This window comes from Octodon degus, unplaced genomic scaffold (assembly GCF_000260255.1).
Source record: "Octodon degus isolate 3935 unplaced genomic scaffold, OctDeg1.0 scaffold00285, whole genome shotgun sequence".
Classification (NCBI taxonomy): domain Eukaryota; kingdom Metazoa; phylum Chordata; class Mammalia; order Rodentia; family Octodontidae; genus Octodon; species Octodon degus.
This window is the reverse complement of record NW_004524861.1, coordinates 757,982-779,297: the sequence shown is the minus strand read 5'-3', so window position 1 is coordinate 779,297 and position 21,316 is coordinate 757,982. Positions and strand designations below refer to the sequence as shown.

Sequence of the window (21,316 nt, the reverse complement as noted above, 5' to 3'; positions counted from 1 at the left end):
GAGAGAGAGAGAGAGAGAGAGAGAGAGAGAGACAGACAGACAGACAGACAGACGGATGGACAGACAGAGACAGAGAGGAAGAGATGGGGGAGAGGGAAACACAGAAAGAGAGGAAGAAAGAGAGGAGAGTAGGGTAATATATGATTTTTTTCAGTCTTGGAGATTGAACCTAGTACTGTCACACTGACTATCCTCAGTCTTTCCAACCTTTTATTTTGAGACAGGGTCTTGATAAGTCCATAAATTGCCCAGAGTGCACTTGAATTTGCAATCCTCCTACTCAGCCTTCTAGAGTACTGACCTCAATGGCATACACCACTGCACCAAACTGCAGGAGTGTGTGTGTGTGTGTGTGTGTGCACACAGTGGACAGGGGTGTGTGTGTCTGAGGCAGGCAGACTCACAGATGTCTGACTAAGAAGCCCCAGCCTGCCCCTAAGTAGAAGCCTCCCGGTTGTTCACTGTGTTTGCAGCTGTATTCATTTGAAGCTGGACCTCAGCACCTACCTAGGTCTGTGCCCTAGAACCCAGAAGGAGCTGCACAGGGTCAGACACTCACCTTTGACAGTGACCTGAACGGGCTTCAGTGACTGCAGGTTGTGCAGGAAGGGCTGCGGGTGGCTGGGCAGGCTGACAGGTGTGGTCGTGTCCCTCCCTGGAGGAGGCTTCCCCATGGCACTCCTGGCTGGGTGGGGCTTGGTGAAGAGCTGGAGGGCACACACAGCACATGGGCATTGGGTACCCCACCCCAGGCACTGCCCCTGGGCTTCCCTGCATAGTGCTGGAGCCAAGCAGGAGCCCTCCCTGCCCCTCAGATGCTGCTGCTGATGGGCCTTGGGCTCAGGACAGCTACCCCTGCCCATCCCCTTCTCTCCTACCACCTGGCCAGAGAGCAACCCTGGTCCCTGGAGGCTGCCTTTTGTATTCTGAGGACAGAGTGGCCCCTGCCCTGCCTACATCCTGGTCATCCTGCATGTGCCTGAGCAAGTTCTCCTAGTTTTCTTCCCTCCTTACCAGCTGCCCAAAGGCTCAACCACCCATGTGTCAGCACAATGCTCTTCCACTGTATCCATTCAAATGTTCCTGAGGGGGTGGATCCTGGCAGTGACCTTGTTCTCTTTTTTCCTAGACCTCTCCCATCACACTGCCTTCAAGGCCAAATTCTCTGCATAGCCATGCAAATGTGAGATGTGAGGCTACACCACCTGCCCCATCTCTCCTGCTGGCCTGCGGTGTGCACACCCAGTTCCAGTTCAGGCTGCCCTCCCCGCTGGCTCCTGTTCTCCCACATGGTAACAGTTGCTGTGGATCTTGTAGAAGGAGCCAGGCTGGGAGCTGGACCCTGCTGGGACGTGGGCAGGCCCAGGAGTCAAGCTCAAGTTCTCAGAGTGACCTTGCCTCAGTTAGAGACCTGGAACAAATGCTGCACGGTAGAACCCTGCTGTGCTGACTGAGACAGAAATGGCAGCAAACATTGGGGAGCGCCTCCTTCCTCACAAAACTCATGGGTCCACACGTGGGTCTCAGGCCCCCTTGACAGTTTAAGTGTCACTGTTCTGGGGTGGGACAGTGTGTGGCCTGGAAGCACTCTGATGCTGTCTTCTCATTCTGACGACTACATGGAAATGGTGCTCAGCCTATATGTGTTAGGCTAGGCATGCATACAGCCCGAACACTCTTAATCCAAAAACCCATAATCTGAAATCCTCGGAAACCTCAGGTTCCTGAGCAGTGACATCATTCAGAGAAAGATTTGGGGAGCATTTTTAAGCTCAGGCTTGAAGATTAGGGAGGCTGAACCAGTAAAGTCCATGTAAATATTCCAAAATTTTTTTTTTAAATTGCTTGAAATTGGAAATACTTTGGATTCTGGACATTTTGGATAAGGAATACTGACCTGTGCCATACAGTAATACCAGAATCTAAAATCATGTGCACTCCCTGACCACAGTGACAGGAAAAGACTTGTGCTGTGGAGGGTGCTGCACTCAGGTGAAACTAGGCCTGCTGGGTGGTGGGCTAGTACTTTGGTTTGTTCTATTGCTTTATTCATATTATTATGTATATTTAAGTTCAAAAAATCAAAGCTATTAGGCTCCATGCTGTTCCTCAAGATACTGGGCTGTCTGCAAGGCTTTTTGCAAATCCACCCCAGATGCAGCCCCTCACCTCCAAGTCTCCCTCAGCTCTTCTCCTGTGTTTCCCACCAGGGACTGAGCACATCCCTAGGTTGTGCACGGCCAGACAGAAAGGATATGGAGGAGACACAGAGAGCTACTGCTGGGGCAACCGCTGGGCTTGGGAGGTTAAATAAGCACCTAGCTCCCTTGCACAAGTCTCACAAGTATGGCAACATGAGCCATGTACAACCTACTGAGTGACTGTGCCCAGAGGAACCATAGCCAGCAGGACCCATGGTCCAGCTGAGATCTCATCTGGAGGAAGCCATTCCCAGGCCAATGGCAATGTGGCACATCTTCAGAACCACCTTCCCAGTGGCCCACTGGCCAGAGCTCTGCTTCCTCGCTGTCAGGGGTCCATGCTGGTTCCCTCTATGTAGCCTTTCTGGGCATCAGGGTCCTGTCCATAGAAGAAACTGTGCCCGGAGCATATGGGATGTGCTAAAGATGCAATCGCCCCAACATCCAATATTTATTGGTGAGCGAGTCATATTTTGCCCACTTTCAAGCACTGGTGTGTTTTAACTCACTGAGAATGATTCCCTGAAGGACAGATATCTAGATACAGACATGGCTCAGTCATGTAGATTTAGCACAGTGTCTCTCACATACGACACAGAAGGAGAACGCAGCCTTCAGTGCTACGTCATCCTCTGCATCATCCCAGCAGACCTGACACTGAAGGCCCAGGAAGACGGCTGAGACTATTCTGTCCCTCCATCCCTCCCCTCCCAAGGACAGTATGTCCTTGCACTCCTCTCTCCACAAACTCATGCTGCACATGCTCTCCTGACAAGTATGACAAGGACTCGGCCTGCCTTACCTGTCTGGGCACCTGGCCAAAGTTGCTGACAAACCCCAGGATGGTGTTCTTGATCAAGGGGTCACTGATGCTGCTGAGATCCACCCTGTCACCATAGAAGTAGGGGTGGAAGGTGTTCACTGACTCCACCGCCGCCGACCCCTGCTGCTTGTACCCAAAAATGAGGTCTATCCAGTGGTGGAGGTTGGCGCTGACAAAATCACTCTCCAGAGCCTGGAATGAAAGCCCAAAAAGTGTGAAAGCTCAGGTCACTGAGGGCACGGGACATGCTCTGCATGGATTGGGAGGCACGCCTGTGTCACATTGGCAGAAGTGGTGACTGATGGCCTCTGGGTTTGGTGAGTGGGAAGCTGGAAGACAGGCAACCACCGACTGCCACCTGAGTCCTGGATCTACCCAGTGGGCAGCTATGTCTAACTGCTCCCAGCACCCCAGCTTATCCACCTCATGCAACAGCCATGCCACTCAGAAGGTCTATGCAGGCAGGTCCAGGAGTGATGCTGACATGGAAGGGACCTAGGTCCTGTGAGCTCTAAGGCAGCAGTGGGCAGCCTGAGCTCAGCCAGTGAATATCAGGAGGCCGAGACCAAGTTGCAGATGTCACACAGCATACTCAGGAAGAGCTGAGGTCCCCATTTGCATGCTTTTTAACCCTTCCAGCCTTCGGCTCTTCACCTGGGATTGGGCTCTCTTCCGAGGCCAGTGGGAGGACAAAGCTGAGATCCATGTAGCTGATGATGGCACCAAGCCCCTGCTTGGTGAGAACGATGGCCTGGGCTTATGTCCTTGTCCCTTCCCATCATCACCTGCTCTTGCTGGCAGAAATAATGGCCCCCCCCAACCCCTGGCTTCCAACTTTCATGTTGGAACTTTCAAGCACCCAAAGACATCCATCCTGCCCGAGTCTCATTCATACAGGTCACCAGAAAACATGGACCTAGCAGAGGCGGTCTTGCTGACTCACCCTTGGCAGGGGAAGCACCCAAATCTGCCTCTGAGGTACACTCAGTCTTGGGTTGTAGCTTCCTTTGTGGAGTACCTCCATTCAGCCAGGGACACAGCTGGGACAAAGCAACTCATAGCCATACCCAAGGAACACAGAACCTGTGCAGGCTTGCTGTCCCAAATGAGAGATATTGCTGTCTCAGCCACCAGGCTGCTTGGCTGGAACTAAACCTCCCTCAACAAGATCAAAATCACAGCACCCCCTGGAAAGCCAGTAGCCCCTTAGCTAAAGGTGATATCCAATAGGAAACAGAAGAAATGTAGCATAGTGTTGCAGGCAGCCTGAGTTAGATAGAAATATTGTAGGTAGTTAGACAGGGACAGGCCCTCCAAGGGGATGACAAAGACCAGACACCTTACTGGGGAGATGCTCCTGGTATGAGCCAGACCCAAAGAGCAAACAAATGCTGACCTCCCTAAAGTTGACATCCAGGATTGCTCATTAGTTGGGAAGAATCATTGACTGAAGGCCACCAGATAAGGTCGCCCGCTTGCTACATGACTCGCTACCCCACTTGGTCCTAGGCCTAATAAATTTTACCTGAGCAATGGTGCTTATAATCCCATTGGTTGACCATAGTTTTGTCCCACCCTGTATCTGCCTAAGCGAGACCCCTTTGTCTCTACCTTAGCCCCGCATGGTTTTGTCCTATAAAAATAACCTGAAAGAGACAACTTCCTGGGCAACCTGCTCAGACCCTCCTTCTGTCCCTCTCCAACAGAAGCTTTCCTTTCCAATAAAGTTTTACCTTCAGCCTCCGTTTGTTCCTAAAATTCATTCTTCGGTTTTAGAGAACACGAACTCATTCAGGCCAGTTGGGAATTTCACGTCCCTATATCAATAGGAGCTAGTAAGCGCACTGGATCTCTCCTGGGAATAGTCTCGATGGTTGGTGCTAGTCTGGATTAGGGTACCCAAGCTGCACATGTTTCTTACTGACTGCCACTAAGGAGCAAGAGGAAGCATAGCCTAAGGTTTGGACATCACCAAGAGATGGTGCCTGTTTGGGCTGGTATAGCCTTCCAGAGCTGCACCCCCAGGACCAAAGGCATCCACTGGGCATTACCTGCTCTCCCTGGTGGCCCTGAGGGAGGACACACAGCTCCATGACTGGGCCCAGAGAAGCCTGGCTACATGTACCAGGGTAGCACTTCCAAGGTCTGTGGCCAAAGTAGTCATTCTACATGGTCACCAGTGCCACATTCCCAAGGGAAGGAAAGTCACTAGCCTAGACATCTGACCCTTACCAGTTGCTTCTCCCATTTCTTCATAACCAACTCCATATCCTCAGGCTGGTCTGGAGCATCTCTCCTCCTGTCCCAGTGAAGCCTAGCTCCCATGCCCTGGGGCAAGACCATGGTAGCCACTTGCTGGGCACAGCTGGGAGTTGTGGCTCCATCTCCAACCACTCCTGTGGCCTCTTGTGGAAAGAACAAAATGCCTGCTCCCTGTGCTTTTTGAGAGCCAGCTGCACCTCCCCAGATGCCTGCCTCCACGACTGCTTCTGCTCTTCTGCTCACTCAGTGAAGAAGGTCACCTGGCACACCTCCCTCCTCCAGTTCTGCCTTGGTCTTCAGTGACTCCATCCTTGAACACTCAGTCCCTGAGGCTTCCTTTCTGTGAGGATGCTTCTTCATGCCTACCAATGTCACCCTCTCCTGTGGACAGTCTTCTCTTGTGGCAGCATCCATAGATACTCCTCCATCTTTAAAAGCACTCATTAAATGCTCTGGTTGGTGAAAGCCACTTCCTCCCTTCCTGGCTGTCGACTTCTGCAGACTCCACCTCCACCTGACCAGCGCTTCTGTACCCCTTGTTCCTCTACTTGGCAACCATCAGCTCTCTTCTATCCTTGGTCACATCTTCATCTACCTTCGGCTTCCACCTATAGCTCTGGGGACAATGGAGTCTTTCCAGGGAGGCTGTACCTTCTGGTTCTGGCCAGCAGATTCCACACTTCTGTGAACATGCTGTAGCAGCTCACTGAGGTGATAGGTCCTGTTTCCATGACAGCCAAGGACGCCAAGCACCTCTCCACCTCTCCCTGTCTCCAGAGGTGGTGTGCACTTCTGTTATTCCGTCAAGTGTCCTCAGTACCCTCCGGCCTCCAGCCTGCTGGCCTTTCGGCATCACAGGCCACAACTGCTCCAGGCTCAAGAGATCCTCTGTTCCCTTCTTCCTCCGAGCTTTGCTGCTGAGGTGTGACCCAGGGCTGGCCTTGCTTTGGGGGCTCACCCAGGATGCAGATGTGCCCTCCCAGGCATCCAAGAGGATCAGAACTCACTTCCTGCACTGATGCCCACAGCCCTACCACAGACACAGAGTGGGGTGGGCCTCTCCCACAGCCGAGAACCCCAGCTGACCTAAAAACTTCAGAGCTTAATTCTCCCCCAGGAGCAGAAAGCCACCACAGAGCCTGATGGGAGACACAGATGCGGAGGGACTTACCTGTCTGTGCAGGCTGATGAACTTCCTTGGGTCCCCGTCTGCCCAGGGAGGGAGCTGAACATCTCCCAGCACTGTCCCATCCTGCATGCAACCTGGGGGTGCAGAAGAACAAGAGCACCAGGTTACCAGGAGCCACCTGGGCTTTGGATGGGACCAAGCTGCTCCCCTCAGGAGTGCACCGTGCTTCTGCCTCCTCTGTTGGAACACTCTGTAACACCTTTCTGCTTGGTCCCTTTAGTTCTAGGGACTTGGAAGTCTTTGACTCCTCCACGAGGTCCCCTCAGTTCCCAGGCAACCCCAGTGCTGGAGACCCAAGTCACAGAGAGTGGAGGAGCCCTGTGTCCCTGTGATTCATACTCCACACCCCTGCTGCAAGAGGTCCAGGCCTTTTCTCCAGGTGCTGCACTGGCCGGCAGTAAATGGCCACGGCATCCAGCAGCCAACCACATGCCTGACTGGGGACACTGGGGAGTGCATCTCACACAGGCTTCACGCTATCACTGTGCGTGTTCTCCTTATGTTAAAGGAGGGTAGCAGGGATTTCTAATGGAGATGCCTTTGACAGCAGGAGGAAGGGGCTGGCTTCCAGCTGGCCACTCTCCTCCCCATCAGCTCACGACCTTGAGTGAGTGGGTAACTTCCTTGGGATTCAGTTCTACCACTACAAGACCAAAGGTGACAGTGAGGGGTGCCATGCAGGGGTGGCCTGAAGATGACAGGAGAAGATCCACATGAACACCAGGCCTGTGGCAGATACTGTGGGGACACAGGCTATGGTACTGCTGAAGATACAACCAGTATAAAATCCCCCTGATCTCCTGTCCTGGCCCTTCTGGTCCCTCAGCATCAGCATGGCTGTCCCCTCATCTGTCCTTCCTATGGGCCAGAACAACCCAGGTCCCTCACAGTTGCTCTCAGCCACTTCCTGTCTGTGCTGCTTGGAGGATTCCCAGCACCCCACACGCTTTTCTTCCTTGTCTGTATTCCTACCCCTTCCTGCTTGCCGTCCAGAACATGACCATCCCCACTGTAGGTTGGCCCTGGACCCATCCAATCCACGGGTGCTCTGGGCCTCACGCTCTCCCAGACACTCGAGGACATGTGCCCTCCCTGTCCTTGTGTTCTCCATCCCTGGACTGTGTTGTCCACTCTGCAACAATGCCTACCACACTTTTTCAGAGAACCACTTACCAACAGGACAGAGGTGGCCAGAACAGTGTCCAGCCCAGGCCCCTAGCCTCTCCTCCTGGTTTCACCACCCTGATTTATCCAGTTCTCAGCCTCACTACATGGCTCAAACCATCCCGTGGATTCACTTAACTTCTCCCTCTGTGCATGACTGGAGGCCCCTGGTGATCTGAACAATCCCAAGTCTTTGATTCCAAGGACCAGCTTATTGGGCATGGATCAGGTGAAGGTGGCTTAAAATGCCCCACAGGAATCCGAGGGCACATCCTGGCAAGAGGTTCTAGGAGGCTGATTTCTCCTGTGTTCCTGGTCACCCTGCCTGCGCTGTGTAGAGGAAGAAGGGGACTCCCAGGCCCAAGTGCTGTGGGCCTGAGGGATGCTTGGTGACAGTTCCACGTGCACAGCTGGTGAGTCATGGCTGGGCATTGCTCACAGCTGTCCTGCACCAGGTAGGGAGCTCACCTGCACCCTGCCCTTGGTCAATTGCCTGCACATAGGATCCCAAGGGCATCCGCCCAGGTAGAGCAGATACTAAGATGCCCATCATCCAGAACAGGAAATGGTCTGCTTCATCCTGGGCTGCAGGACAAAGGTGTCTGCCTACTTGTAGAACACAGCAGGAATGGACAGGGGGCTGGCCAAGATCACAGGCAGCAGGACAGACCTAGGTTACTAGCAAGGCCTTCCAAGGTCACAGCTGGGGATTACATGCTTGCTTGGCAGCTGCCAGGCATATGGTTGCTGCCCCCAGTGTGAGCCTCACACCCTGAGTGCCAGGCCTGGTGAGGGGCTCTTGGTTGAGTTGCCCACAAAGACATCGTACTGGGCCCCACTCACCAAACTCCATAGCATTGCAGTTGGTGAGGAACTCAGGCAAGTAGAAGAACTCGGGGGTCAGCTCACGGACGTCACTCATGTTCTCCTTGGAGGCTGACTCCCATGCACTTTTCACACTGTGGAACATCCGGTCGGCCACATCGAAGCTTCCTCCCTGTGTGAAATGGGCCACAGGATCAGCCACACAATCTCAAGTCCTCAACTGCCACACCTCACATGCAGGAGCATCCTTCCTCCACCCTGCCTCAGTGGCACAGGTAGCAGTGATGGACACTTACCTGCCCACACATGTGGCACCGACCTGCACACTCTCCAAGTCCTGGACCCTCTGTGAGGGACTCAGGGTATCCTGTGTCCCCACAATGGAAACCCAAGTTCAGGTTAAAGATAACCACAGTCATTCTGCTGGCCATCCTCAAGGTCACCAGTAACTCTTTGACTCAAATGCTGAACACAAGGCATCAAGAGCAATGACAACTTAGCTTCAGCTCTGGAGAGGCTCATAGTCAAGGGACACAGGCAGGATGTAAGGAGCCAACTACAGCACAGAGATGTGGTCAACTGTGCTCTGTAGGGGTCGGTGGGGTTCCCTAGAGAACCCCAACACAGATGAGCCTGGAAGCCTGCTGAAAGGAGCTGTCAGTGTCCTAAGAGCTGAGTAGCCTAGGCTTTGGCACAAGGAAGGAGCTGGAAGATACCAACACTCAGGGCAGGAGGTTGGCACAGGAAGGACCTGACCTCATGGCACATCCCACAGCCACCTAGGCCTAAGGGTTCCAGCTGCAGGTGATCTGATGCCACTTGAGCCTGGGAAGTGGGATCTGGTGACACTGAGGGCAGTCTTCCCCTGAATACCTGGCCCTCTCACCTGAACTGTCACACCATCTCTTAAGTTGTCAAACTGACCACCCCTACTCAGCAGTGGTCTTGGGGGTCAGGAGAATGTAGACAGGGGCCTTAGGCCAGGTCCTAGGGGCACAGACAAAGATGCTGGAGCATGCAGATTTGAAGAAAGGGTTTCTGAAACTCAGCCTTGGATCCACTCAGGCTCAGAGACAAGCAAGGAGCTGGTCCATTCTACAGAGCACAGATATGAGGCCACAAGAAAGAGGCAGAGCCCTCTGCCCCTCCTCTCCCTTCCATCTCAGAGGCCTGGAGCTTCATTTGATCAGTGCTAAATGCAGTGCAGGGACCCGGGCTCAGGCCTAGGATGCCTCCAAGGGACATGTTTTGCCTTGTGCCAGTTTCCTAGATAAATCCCTAGACTGGGGAGAAATAATCTACCATTTATGAGCTAAGGGGTTCTTGAGTTTTTCTGAAAAGTGGACAGGTGGCACCAGACATCCTGAGGAAGCATGGCCTGGTCATTCAATCTTCTTCACTAGAGCCGCTGACCCAGTGGGACCTGCAGCCCATTCTCCACAGAGGGACAGGGACACCCAGCTATTCAGTCACGTGTGGAGTCTCAATCAACACAGTACACGGACAGCATAGAGCTGTGGCTGTTCCCCGAGGTCACTTTGCTCTTTGTTGAAATTAGGAGATGAGGTCCACCATCAAATTTAAATTGAAATGGAAATAAAATGAGAGAGATCTAAATAAATCTGCACCTAATGAGTCACTCATTGAAATGTATTAAGAGCTCTGTGTATTTAATCTGCAGCCTGAGCTTTACATCGTGGGAGATTGATGCCTTTGCCGCGTCCCGTTTTTCCCTTTGCAGCTTTTATGAGCACTGATGGTAATCTCCTGAGAAACAATATGATTTGGTAATAAAAAGATTACCTGTATTAAATAAAAATAATATATACATAGGAAATATTGTTAGTGCTACAAATCTGGTTAAAGATATTACCACAAAGAAAAATGTTATTTTTTCACAGCTGTCTAATGCATTTTAGCAAAAGTAATATCTTTAAAACTTAAGCCTGTATTATTTATAAAGGAAGCAATAACTGATTTTCCTATTTCCTATATTAATAAATGTATTTGCATACATTTGTTTCAAAATTAATGGGTTTTCTCACTTTTGCAATACAAAAGAAAACACCAAATTCCCTAGAAGAAGAAATGGAGTTGCTTTGTTCCTATTGTAAGTCTGTCGCTGACATAAACTCTGGTGGCTGCTGGATTGAGTGCTAAATAAGACTTGGTTTTCAGGAAAGAAAAGAAAGAAGGAAGGATGGGAGGGAGGGAGGAAAAGTAGAGAAGATAGAAGGAAGAAATAGTAAGGAGGGGAGACAGAGACAGATGCATGATTCAGGCTTACAGAGCACTACATAAGGAAAGACCAAAGCCAGAAGAATCAGGCACACAGCAGAATTAAGTGTGGAGGTTGGAAGGGAATAAAGTGATGGGAGACAATTCTGGAGCCAAGGTCTGTTCCTGCTTCTACTCTGCAGGTATTGAACATAAAGCACAATGAGTTCTAGGGTATTCAAATATACTGTTAAAAATAATAGCAAGGTCATGATTGTCAACACAGGATTGACTTTGTGTTGGCATAAGATTTCCCACACAACACTCCAGCCAGAAGATCCTGGAGCCAGGCCACAGCTAGAGAGCTCTGCAGCACGCCACTCGAAGGTCTGGCTTTTAGCCTACCTTAGAAGTCACTTCCAAGAAAAGCGACCAGAAATGCAGTTTGGGATTCAAAAGCAATGCAATCTGATGCATTTTTCCATACTTCCCAGTGCACAGAACTGTAGAGAAAAACCAGAAGATGCCCCTGACACTCAGGAACAGAGTCTATGTGCATCATGGTCCCTGGATAAATGCTTCAGTCACTATGTTCTCAAACTCCTCTCTGCCACAGCAGGGGAAGTATGTTAGGGAAAAGCATCCAGTTCCCAAGCCACCCTCATAGGAAACTCAGAAACTGGATGTGCTCCAGGACACCTGAGCCCACAGGAATTTCACAACACATAATGAAAGTCTGACCTTCCTTCCACCTAGGACTAGCCTAAAGCAACCCACTCATGTCTTGATGATTGGGTTGGCTTTAAGAGCAGGCTGACAACACTTGCCTGCACTAATGATGCCAGCTGACCTAAGCCACCATCAGTCCACCCAAGAGGCAGTGTGCCCTAGCAGAAGCAGCTTGGCACAGGAACCAGGCAGGCATGGACAGGGACTGGAGGGCCCACTTACTTCTATGCAGCTGAACAAGGGTTTCTTCATCTCTAACCACCCATTCTCTCCTCTGAAACCATGGATTATTCTTGCGGATGTGACATCAACTACATCTGTGTCTGTGTATGCAAGCATGTCTGTGTATGTGCAGTGTGTATGTATGGATATTCATGTAGGTGTGTTAGGCTTTAGATCCAAAATGACCCCAATCCTCCTGTGTTTGGAAGGCAGTTGAATCAGGGGATGCTACACTCACTGGTAGATCTAGCAGCTGAGTGCGTTAGGGCTGGCTCCCTAAGGATGTGACCAGGAAATACACATCTCCCTCTCTGGCTCCCCCTACTCCCTGCTTCCTCTTCACCATGAGGCGAGCAGCTTTCCTCTGCTGAGCTCTCCACAATGCCATTTCCACCTTGGAGCTGGCCCAGCAGGGACTGAAAATTCTGAAACTGTGAACCAAAATAAACCTCTCTTGCATTAATCCATGGGTGCTGGATATTGTGTCTCAGGGATGGGAAAGCGACTAATGCAGTGTAGCATGTATTGGTGAGTACAAGGTCATGAAGATGTATGTACATGATTGTGCCTGTGGGTACACATGTGTAAACGTGTGCATGTGTGTAAGCATCCACACATGCACATGTGGTTATACATGTCCAAGTATATACATGTGCATACATACACATATATGTATAGTGCTGCACATGTGTTTGAGTGTTGCACATGTATGTTTGATATACCTCACATAGCGCTGAGGCACATAGAGAGTACTGCCAGATGCTGCAGCCCTGTGTCCTTTCCCTGGGTAGGTAAGTTGGGGCCCCAAATTCCATGTGTGTGAGAAAGGCATCCAGGAGCTCTCAGAGAGAAAAGGAGGAGACAAGGTGAAGGGAGAGAAAAGGAAGGGGATCTCGCAGTGGCAGGGACAGAGGCAGCAAGGCAAGGAGCTTAGAGGCCTTAGGGTGGGCATGGGAAACTGGAAGTGCACTTTGAGGTAAAGCTGTTGTCAAGGAAGGAAGGGTGACATATAAGGGAAGGAGAGAGGTAGTACACTGTTTTAGGAGTTGCTGTAGAAAATGCTAGGACCTGACTCCTACTTCAAAACTAAGAGCTGTGGCCCCACTCATATTTGGGAATGCTTTAGGCACCTGACTGAATCTGTTCTGATGGAGGCCACCAGCTGTCCTCCCTGCAGGAGGAGGCTTTTCCTAAGGAAATGAGGACAACAGCTTTGCATGGGGAATTGGTATGGCCAAGCACCTCAACCCTCTGTAAAACGAAACTGAAGCTGAGTTAGCCAGTACTACTCCATTAGAAAGTTCTAGAAGTGGGAGTTTATCCCAAGATGGCTGGACTGCATCAAATGTGTCTTTTCTGAAGCCCCAGCCGAGTCTGTACTCTCATAATTAACTATGTTAGGGACCTTAAAGGGTGTCCTGAGTCACAGTTAGTGTCTTGGCAGACCAACGTCTTGCTGCTGTGTCGGGGCCTAACTACAGCCTCCTGTCTGGCTGACACACCTGGCTGCAGCCGAGTGGTCCAGGCCTACACCAAGGGTCAGGAGGCATGGCCCAAGCATGAGCGGTGTGGTCAGGTGCCAAGGGTGGTCATTGACTGAGTCACCCAACTCCTCCCCTCACTCACCAGGAGCTTCCTGGCGAATAGCCAAGGTGGCCAAACACTGCCAAGCCTGGCTCTTTCCACAGTTAGCATCTGTCTGACACCAGCCCACCGATTCACCTCAGGTGGTGGGGAAGGCCTATCCCCACTGCTGGTAATAGCTGATTTCATAGAGATGCAACTTAATTAGCCCACTGCTTTATTTCTGCTTCTTATTAAATGCAGCAGCAGTATCCATCATCGCTGCTGTGTCCTCAGTAGGCACCGGCTGCCTTCCAGCCCCACCTCAGCTGGCTCTGATGTGAGAACGCCCATACTTCTGCTCCAGTAGGTGCAAGTGCTAGAGCAGGACCAGCAGAATATTGCTACCTGGTAATACAACCTTCCAGAGGCTCAAGACTTGGGCTCCAGGAGGCAAGACTCATGAGGGGGACCCGGGATCTGCCCCAGCCTAACAGACATCTGCTCACACTTTGAAGAGCAGGGATGACAGAGCCCATAGCTGACACATATCCTTGTCCTGTCAGTTATGCTGGTGGCACGGGCCACCTGTTAAGATCAAGAGTATACACAGTCAGTCCTCCAGATCCAAGGTTTCCACATCCTCAGTCATCCCTAGAGGAACTAAAGAACTATGTGCGGGCTCTAAACAGATACATTCATTCTCCAAACCAGGCTGGAAGTCAGGCTTCTGCTGCGGAGACTGTGGAAGACCCCTTTCTTGTCACCATAGGGGTAAAAGAAACAGGGCTGACCACAGGGGACATGAGGGATAGAGAGCAGAGCCTGACTTCCAGAAGATTGTAGAACATTCCTGAGTGGGGCTGCTGAGGCCCAGGGATCCCAAGGGGAGCTGGGCATATGCCTCCACCCCTGTACCCATTCCTTTGAGAAGATGTAAAGCTCATGCTTTGTTGAAGAAATAGGAAGTGGCTGGTTTTTCTGCTGATTCCAGAGCTTGGACCACTGCTGGCTGTGAGAAGTCACTCAGAGGCAGAAAGAAGACATGGCTTGTGGGGCCCACATGGAGGGTCCAGATGGCTCCAACCTGTGTGGATCACTCTTCCAAAGGAGCCCAAAGATGTCAGGAGTCACATCAGAGACCACATAGGGCCTAGCGGGCTCAGCTCAGCTGAAAGCATCTTCAGTTGGCTCACCACTTCTCACTGTGTCAGACCAGCTCAAGTGAGATTGGCCTGGTACTGTGAACCAAACTGTGCCCCATAAGTGCAAACTAGTGGTCAGCTTTAAAGTGGCCTTTATCCATACATGCTTGTGGGCCCATAGCACACGTGTTTAGTCTGGCTCATGCTGTGTTGGAATGGCAGTCCCGACTGTCTGGAATTAGCTTCAGCCAAAGAGAACTGGCTTGAACAAGCTCAGGCCTGCTCAGAGCAGAGCTCTGGATGATTGTAGAGGGACAGAGAAGTCACAGTGATTGATCACCCAAACTAGGGGCTTTCCCCACATTTTCTTAATAGCCCAGTGAAATGTGCATAATTAACATTCATTTCCAGAGGTAAAGTAACTTGAGATTTCACATCTATTAAGTGGCCAAGCTGGGATATAAGTCTCATGGCCCAGCCTGTCTGAATTTCTGTCTGCCCGCTCCTGATGTACAAAGGCCCTTAGCAACAGGTAGAGCTGGGACTCCTGGCTTTAACGCATTCAACTGAAGGGACAAGGGGAAACTCTGAAATCCAGAGCCCTGAATGTTTAAACATTTCAACTCCCTGGATGGAAAATGATGGAATTCATCACTATCATCATCAGCAGTGATCATCATTTCTTCTAGATTAATGAGCAACATCTGGATGGGATTCCTGGCACAAGGAAGAGCTCTGGGACCATTCATTCTCCAAACCAAACTTACTTAAAATGCTTGTTGCTAGAGAAAGGCTCGAGGGAAGCACACTTATTATTTTTGAGTGAATTTCCAAGGAGTGGGGGTTATACAATGTCTAGACGAGCCATGCTGTCATGTCAGGGAGTCAAGGAGAGAGAGAGGAGCCTGCACCAAGAAGCAGACTATGGGAGGGATTTGTGTCTTACTGGAGAAGACATCTTGACCTTGCCTATCTAGTCTTGAGTAGGACCCAGGAGTTGGCTTTTGTGCTGCCCCAGGGTGGCTGTTAAGTCTCTCAGGACCAGACTGTAAAGTGTGATCTTGCTGGCGAGCTCAGCCCCAACTCTCTTCCTGGGCTACTCACAGGTCTTTGAGAGGAGGCTTAGTTGTGTCTGTGACCTGCTGCCCATGGCCTTCCTCTTTGTGGGCCTTCCAAGGCCAGGGTGGGTCAGGCACAGCTGGCCCTGTGCACATGCACACTCAGTAGGCAGAGCCAGCTGGCTGCTCTGGGGGTGTCTGAGGCTCTGCACATCATAGGATTGCCTCTGGGGTCCCTGTCCCTGCATGCAGAGTCCCTGGGACCATATATAGTAGCAGAAGAGTGAAAAAGTTTCTTGGTTCCCCACAGTGTTGCCTAAAGGGACTCTGAGTCCCAGAAACCCATGTCTTAAACGACACCACCCACTTGGTTGCAGGTTGGCTCACTTCCAGCTTCCTCAGCATTGTCAGGGAAGACAGAACAAGGGAGGCCCAGCTACACTGAAGTCCCAGACAAACAACAGATAGCTTCTGTATGTAAGACAATGTTTATCTGAAAATCACTGTTCATCTGGAGTCCAAATTTAACTAGTTATCTTGCAGTTTTATTTGCAAAACCTAGCAACTCTAAGCTGGCAGGGTGAGTTGTTAGTTTGTGGGTGGGCATGTCAGTTGTTAGTTCTTGCCCTGGGTTAGCTGCTCAGTTTGGTTTTCTGATATTGTGTTTGTTCTTTAGAGTCTTTCATCTGTACTTAGCAGATGTATGCATTCTGCTGTCCTGAGTCATATTCTCATTGTTCCTTCTCGAGTTTATTTTTCTAATCTTTGCTTGTCTTTCTGGTCTCCAAGCTTCCTGCTTTCCTTCTCTACTACATTTATTTATGTAAAGAGATTTTCATCTTTCTTATTTCTTGATTTTTTAGAGTAGGTTTTTTTTTTCTTGTAAGATTCTGTTGAACAGAGGAAGAGCAGAGTATGCCTGATGACAAACAGCCGGCTTGGGCTGGATGGACCAGAACCCAGGAGCCAGCACCAGCAGTAATCACTCCTGGCCTGTGACAAAGCTGGGAGAGTGCATGTGAGTGTGCATACCTATGCATATATACACACATGTGTGTGTTCACAAGGAGCAGTGGCAGCTCACCTGCAGAGAGCAAAAGGCCTGGGTGAAGGGTGGCATCCGGACCAGGTAGGAGGCTACGATGATGGCAGAGGAGTAGTGGGTGTAGTAGTGGCACTGGACAGTCATGTCTCCTGCAAGAGAAGGACAGGGCTGAGGTCACTGGCCATGCTGAGAGCAAACACACTCACTGGAAGAACACTCACTTAAGGCTAGAAATGAAGTAGAGCTGCAGAAGAAACATGAAGGCAGCAAGGTACAGGCGCCATGTGCACGTGTCAAATACCTCAAAGGTGATCTGCAGAGGGACAAAGTCTGGGAACCGGTTCTATGGCCAGTCCCACACCAGCTTGGTCCTTTGAAGCTATGATCTGAACAAGCTGTTTAAACTCTGAGCACCTGTGTCCTCCACTGTGTATGCAAATCTAAACAGCTCTGTGCCTGGCAGGAGGATGTGAACATTGAAGACAGTTCTATCACCTCTTCCTGCTCCTCCCTACAAGTCAGTAGCTCTAAGCATGCTACATGTCACCCAGGATGAACCTTGGAACCACCAGGGTGGTCCCACATCATAGGCTGACTTCAATCAGCTGTGCAGAGGTGAGCTCTAAACTTCAGTACAGGTCTTCTGGGTGGTTATTTTGTGTGTCTCAGGAGCTCTGCATCAAGTCCAATCATGCACGGGCTAGGGAGCCACCAAAGCTATTCCCAGTCATTCTAGATGAACAATACTACACAAGAAATACCATACTGGGAGCTACGCACCTTCAATTTTTTCAACTTCTTTAAACCTCTGGATGAATTTCAGCTTCCTCTCCTTGGTCTGAGCCCCCATGGGCTTAGAAAGATCCCGGAAAGTCTTAGGATTGGTCAAGTTCAGTGTCTAAAAGGTAGATGTGCAGCTGCGTTAACTCCCTCTGCCCTCCGTGCCCCAGGAGCCACGCTCTTTAAGTTTTATGGTTCCCTTTATTGGTTTATTGTCATTTGGTTTGAACCCCCCTCTGGTGATTAGCTGGCCGGTGGGGTTTTATGGCCCTGGAGCCAGTGATCCACAAAGACTTAATAGGGGAGAGATGGGAAAAGAGAGGAGGGGAAGATTGAGTTCACACTGAACCTGTTCCAAGTTGACCCTAAGCAGAGTGTGGCCACTGCTTACTAAAAAGAGACTTTCAGAGCAATTCTCGTTGCCTGCAAGGCATTTGGCTTCTGCCCACATGGAGTAATTTACTCCAGGAGTTCAGCTTCCCTGCTTAGCATCAAACTGATTTTATAGGAAGCTGCCAGTTATCTGTTTTGGGAGAGAGGGAGAGGAACATGTGACTTTCTACAGACCCATGTCTCCCTTCTGGCAGCAGTGCTCACAGTGAGACATGAAGGCTTGAAGCCACCTGTCCTCAGACTCATTTTCTTTTCATGGAGGTGTCCTTCATACCACTGGAGGGCCCAGTCTTCCAGGTCTTACATATTTCTTTGCAAGACAAGATGGCTTCTTTATAAGTCTCCCTTCTCCATAGCACTAGTCACAATGGATCCCCTGGGGCTGAGTTGTCACCACCTCTCACTCTGCAGAGGCCAGACCAGGGCAGAGGGAAGTGACAGAGCCCAGTGTAGGACAAAAGAATGCTGTGGACTCACACTCGGCTCATTCTTTTTGCCTTTTCGAATGGCTCACAGGTGCCAGATCTCCAGATTTTCTAAGACGTTGGAGATTTAGCTTTTTAAGAGAAATCTCTGAATTTCAAAACTCTGATAAGTAATGAAAATTTGAAACACAGGCAATAGGTTAAGCAGGAAGGACTCAAAACATAGTCACCACCTAGCAAAGCTGGGGTTGGCAAGCCTCATGCCGCAAAGGCCTGGCTTTGGTGGGGCCATGAAAAGCTGTGCAAGACTGGGGGGAAATTTTGCTGCCTCCTGTATTTTAAGCAGGAGTGGAAGGTCACAATAACCTGTCTCTTCTCCCAAGCCCTGGGCCCTACTGCTCATGTGTCCTTGGGAAGGATGGGTCAGGCCGGGCTGCACCAATGGCCCACCATCTCCTGCCCTCATGTTTGGCTCAGCCAACCTCTGCCTAACAGAAACCATGTGGCCAGGACCCTACTCCTTGGTCTGACTAACCCTGAACAAACACACACACTATGGCACCTTCTGCCTGTGGGTTTCCCTGGGGAGAGCCAAGAGAGACAAGCAATCTGGCCTCAGTTCTTGAGATGCCAGGGACCACCAACTTAGCCACGTAAGTCATACTTTGGGGGACAGGGTCTCTCTGCTCTTTCTCTCTTTTCTTTCTCAGTCTCTGTCTTGTCTCTTTCTGTACCTATTTCTTTTTAGTCTCTCTCCTCCCTTTTCTCTCTCTCTCTCTCTCTCTCTCTCTCTCTCTCTCTCTATATATATATATATATATATATATATATATATATATATATATCTTTCTCCCCTCTCCTCTTTTTTTTCTTTCTCTCTGTTCTCCTTCTCTCTCTCTCTCCCTCCCTTCCTCCCTCCCTCCCTCTCTCTCTTCTGCATGCACTGATCCAAGAACAGCCTCCAGTCCATCTCATCTATGACTATCAGGGGTTGCCCCTGTGCTGGTCAGGTACTTATTCCACAGAAGAAGCTGGGCTGAATGCTGAAGGCTGCCATGGTATTCGGGCAGGCAAGAGGCTGGGTGTGCTGACTGAGGGCGCTCTGGGATCTGGGACTTCCAGGACACTGTGAAGAGGCTCACCTCAGAGGTGTAGTCAGCCAGCACCCAAGGGAACACCGGGTATTGCATGTAGTCATTGTGGGTCCTCCCGGCCAACGTGTTCAAATACATCAGGTATTCAAAATTGCTGATGTCCCTTTTCTACCAGGAGTGAGAAGAGGTGACAAACCAGACATGTCAGACATCTTCCAAGGCTACAGTGGTCTGGCTCACCAGCCTGCTGGAGACGGCTGCCCACACAGAGTCCTGTCTTTCCCACATCAGGCACAGGGCCATCCCTGCAGCAGGCAGGCCTTGGAGCCAGGGAGAGTCAGAGCTCAATGGTCCTCACTCAGAGGGGATGAAAACAATAGTATAGGTGTCATGGGTAGCTGGGCTCACTGCTGGGCCTTCATGGCCAGTTGAGTGCACAAGTGGACACGGTAGACAAAGACTGAAGCTTTGTCAACAGTAGGCCAGTCTGTCCCCTCAGGACCTCAGGAGTAACCTTGCTCCCTCCCCTGGTTCTAGGATGACTCTCAGGAGCTCTCCACCATCTGATAAACACTCACTAAGGGAGAGGCCAAGTATCAGGGAGAAATTCACCACAGTTGCCCAAGATGGCCCTCTCTATAAAGGCTTGTATAGAGAGGGGAGAGGAGAGAAAAAGAGGGAAGGGGAGGGGAGGGGAGGGGAGGGAAGGGGAGGGGAGGTGCAGAGAGGAGAGGAGGGCCTGATCTTGGGAGGTGTCTTGGATATCTGCAACCCATCATTACTTCATATCACCTCCTGATCTCAGGATTGACTCCTTTGGGGTCCCTCCCTCATGGGGAAACTTGACCTGGCATCAGCCATGCATAGCTTTCCAAGAATAGAACTGATACCCTATCTGCCTCCTTGCATGTCCATGTGCAAGTCCTGGGGGAGGTGCGCATCCACAGAGGCACTCATGGTGCGCGCGCACACACACACTCCCCAGCTCTGACCCTACTGCTTAAGGGTCACCTGGCATCACTGAGCCCTTGTGAAGGAAAGATGTGGGACATTTAGTGCCTGAAGACATAGGATGCCTCTGTGTGAACTTGCATACTTCCTCTCACAGGCTCTGAGACCTGAGCTCTTCCAGTCTGCATCCCCACAGGGTTCTCTAGAGAGCCCTCCATACCTGCCACCTCTGCAGCATGGTCCTGTCAGAGCTGAGGGGTCGCCTGTGGAACAGAGAGCAGATTGTGACTTACAATCCCTGAGTGTGAACAGAGAAGGAGAGAGGGGGCTTCTGGGGCATGTTAGGCAGGGTCCCCTGGCTCCCCAAAACACAATGCTAATCTCAGTGTCCAATGCAGTGAGACGCAAGCTCTCCAACACTCACCTGCTGGAGGGTTGGCTCTTGCAGTCAGCACCCCTCTCACAAGGATCTAGAAAGTGCTGTGCCTTAGGCATAGCCCATGTGATGCTCCTGGCCATGAAGCAGTAATTTTGGGCCGCTCTCCCAACCTATCCAGCCAAACCTCAGCCTCCTTTGCCTTCCACTTCCTCTCCTGACACAGAATATGTGAGGAAGTTATTGTTTTTTTGTTTTAAAAAGTGCAAATACCATGGAAGACCATGAAATAAGAGCCTCTGCACCACAACTCTGACTCAAGAAGCACCCACAGTTCACTGACTGTAGGGGATCATTCCCAAGATGTTTCACCCATATGCCTGCCTACAGTATGTTATTCTCACCAATCATACATGGGTCATGAAAGTATGCACAGTCCTCCTCTTGCCTCCCTCACTCCACAGCTCTCTGAGAGACATCCTGGTACAGCTTTATGGTGCTCATTTCTGCAGCCAGAGGACACCATCCTGCGTTTTGGGGTGTCACTGAAATGCTCATGTCTGGGGAGGGCTCTGTCACCACCAGCTGTGTCTCTGTAAGCCACATTTGTATATAAATTTCTGGACCTTGTGATGAAGATATTTATGAGGTATTCAGTTTTGCTGTGCATTGCCAAATCATTCGCTTAAATGTCATACCAATTTATACTTCTGTAATCAAGACATATAAATGGAACCAAAGAAACACCACTGTTGGCCAGTGTGGATGAAAGAATTTGAAAGTGTAGCAAAACACAACTTTGCATGTTCTGGGAAAGGCACCTACTCCACATAAAATGTTTCTTTCGTCCATCA

The 21,316-nt window shown here is 50.6% G+C and overlaps 1 protein-coding gene across 3 annotated transcripts in view; it reads right to left on the bottom strand.

Annotated features, from left to right (window-relative positions):
• The window catches only part of Wdfy4 (WDFY family member 4), a 240,968-nt gene that overhangs the window by 14,541 nt on the left and 205,111 nt on the right, over window positions 1–21,316 (bottom strand). For all 3 annotated transcript variants that reach the window (XM_004646962.2, XM_023707249.1, XM_023707250.1), the window contains exons 48-55: window positions 20,307–20,349; window positions 19,184–19,303; window positions 17,224–17,341; window positions 16,483–16,592; window positions 8,483–8,636; window positions 6,458–6,549; window positions 3,004–3,216; window positions 560–707 (exon numbers count right to left, since the gene is read on the bottom strand). In XM_004646962.2, the coding sequence (XP_004647019.1) occupies window positions 560–707; window positions 3,004–3,216; window positions 6,458–6,549; window positions 8,483–8,636; window positions 16,483–16,592; window positions 17,224–17,341; window positions 19,184–19,303; window positions 20,307–20,349 (998 nt within the window). The remainder of the gene's footprint in view (window positions 1–559; window positions 708–3,003; window positions 3,217–6,457; window positions 6,550–8,482; window positions 8,637–16,482; window positions 16,593–17,223; window positions 17,342–19,183; window positions 19,304–20,306; window positions 20,350–21,316) is intronic.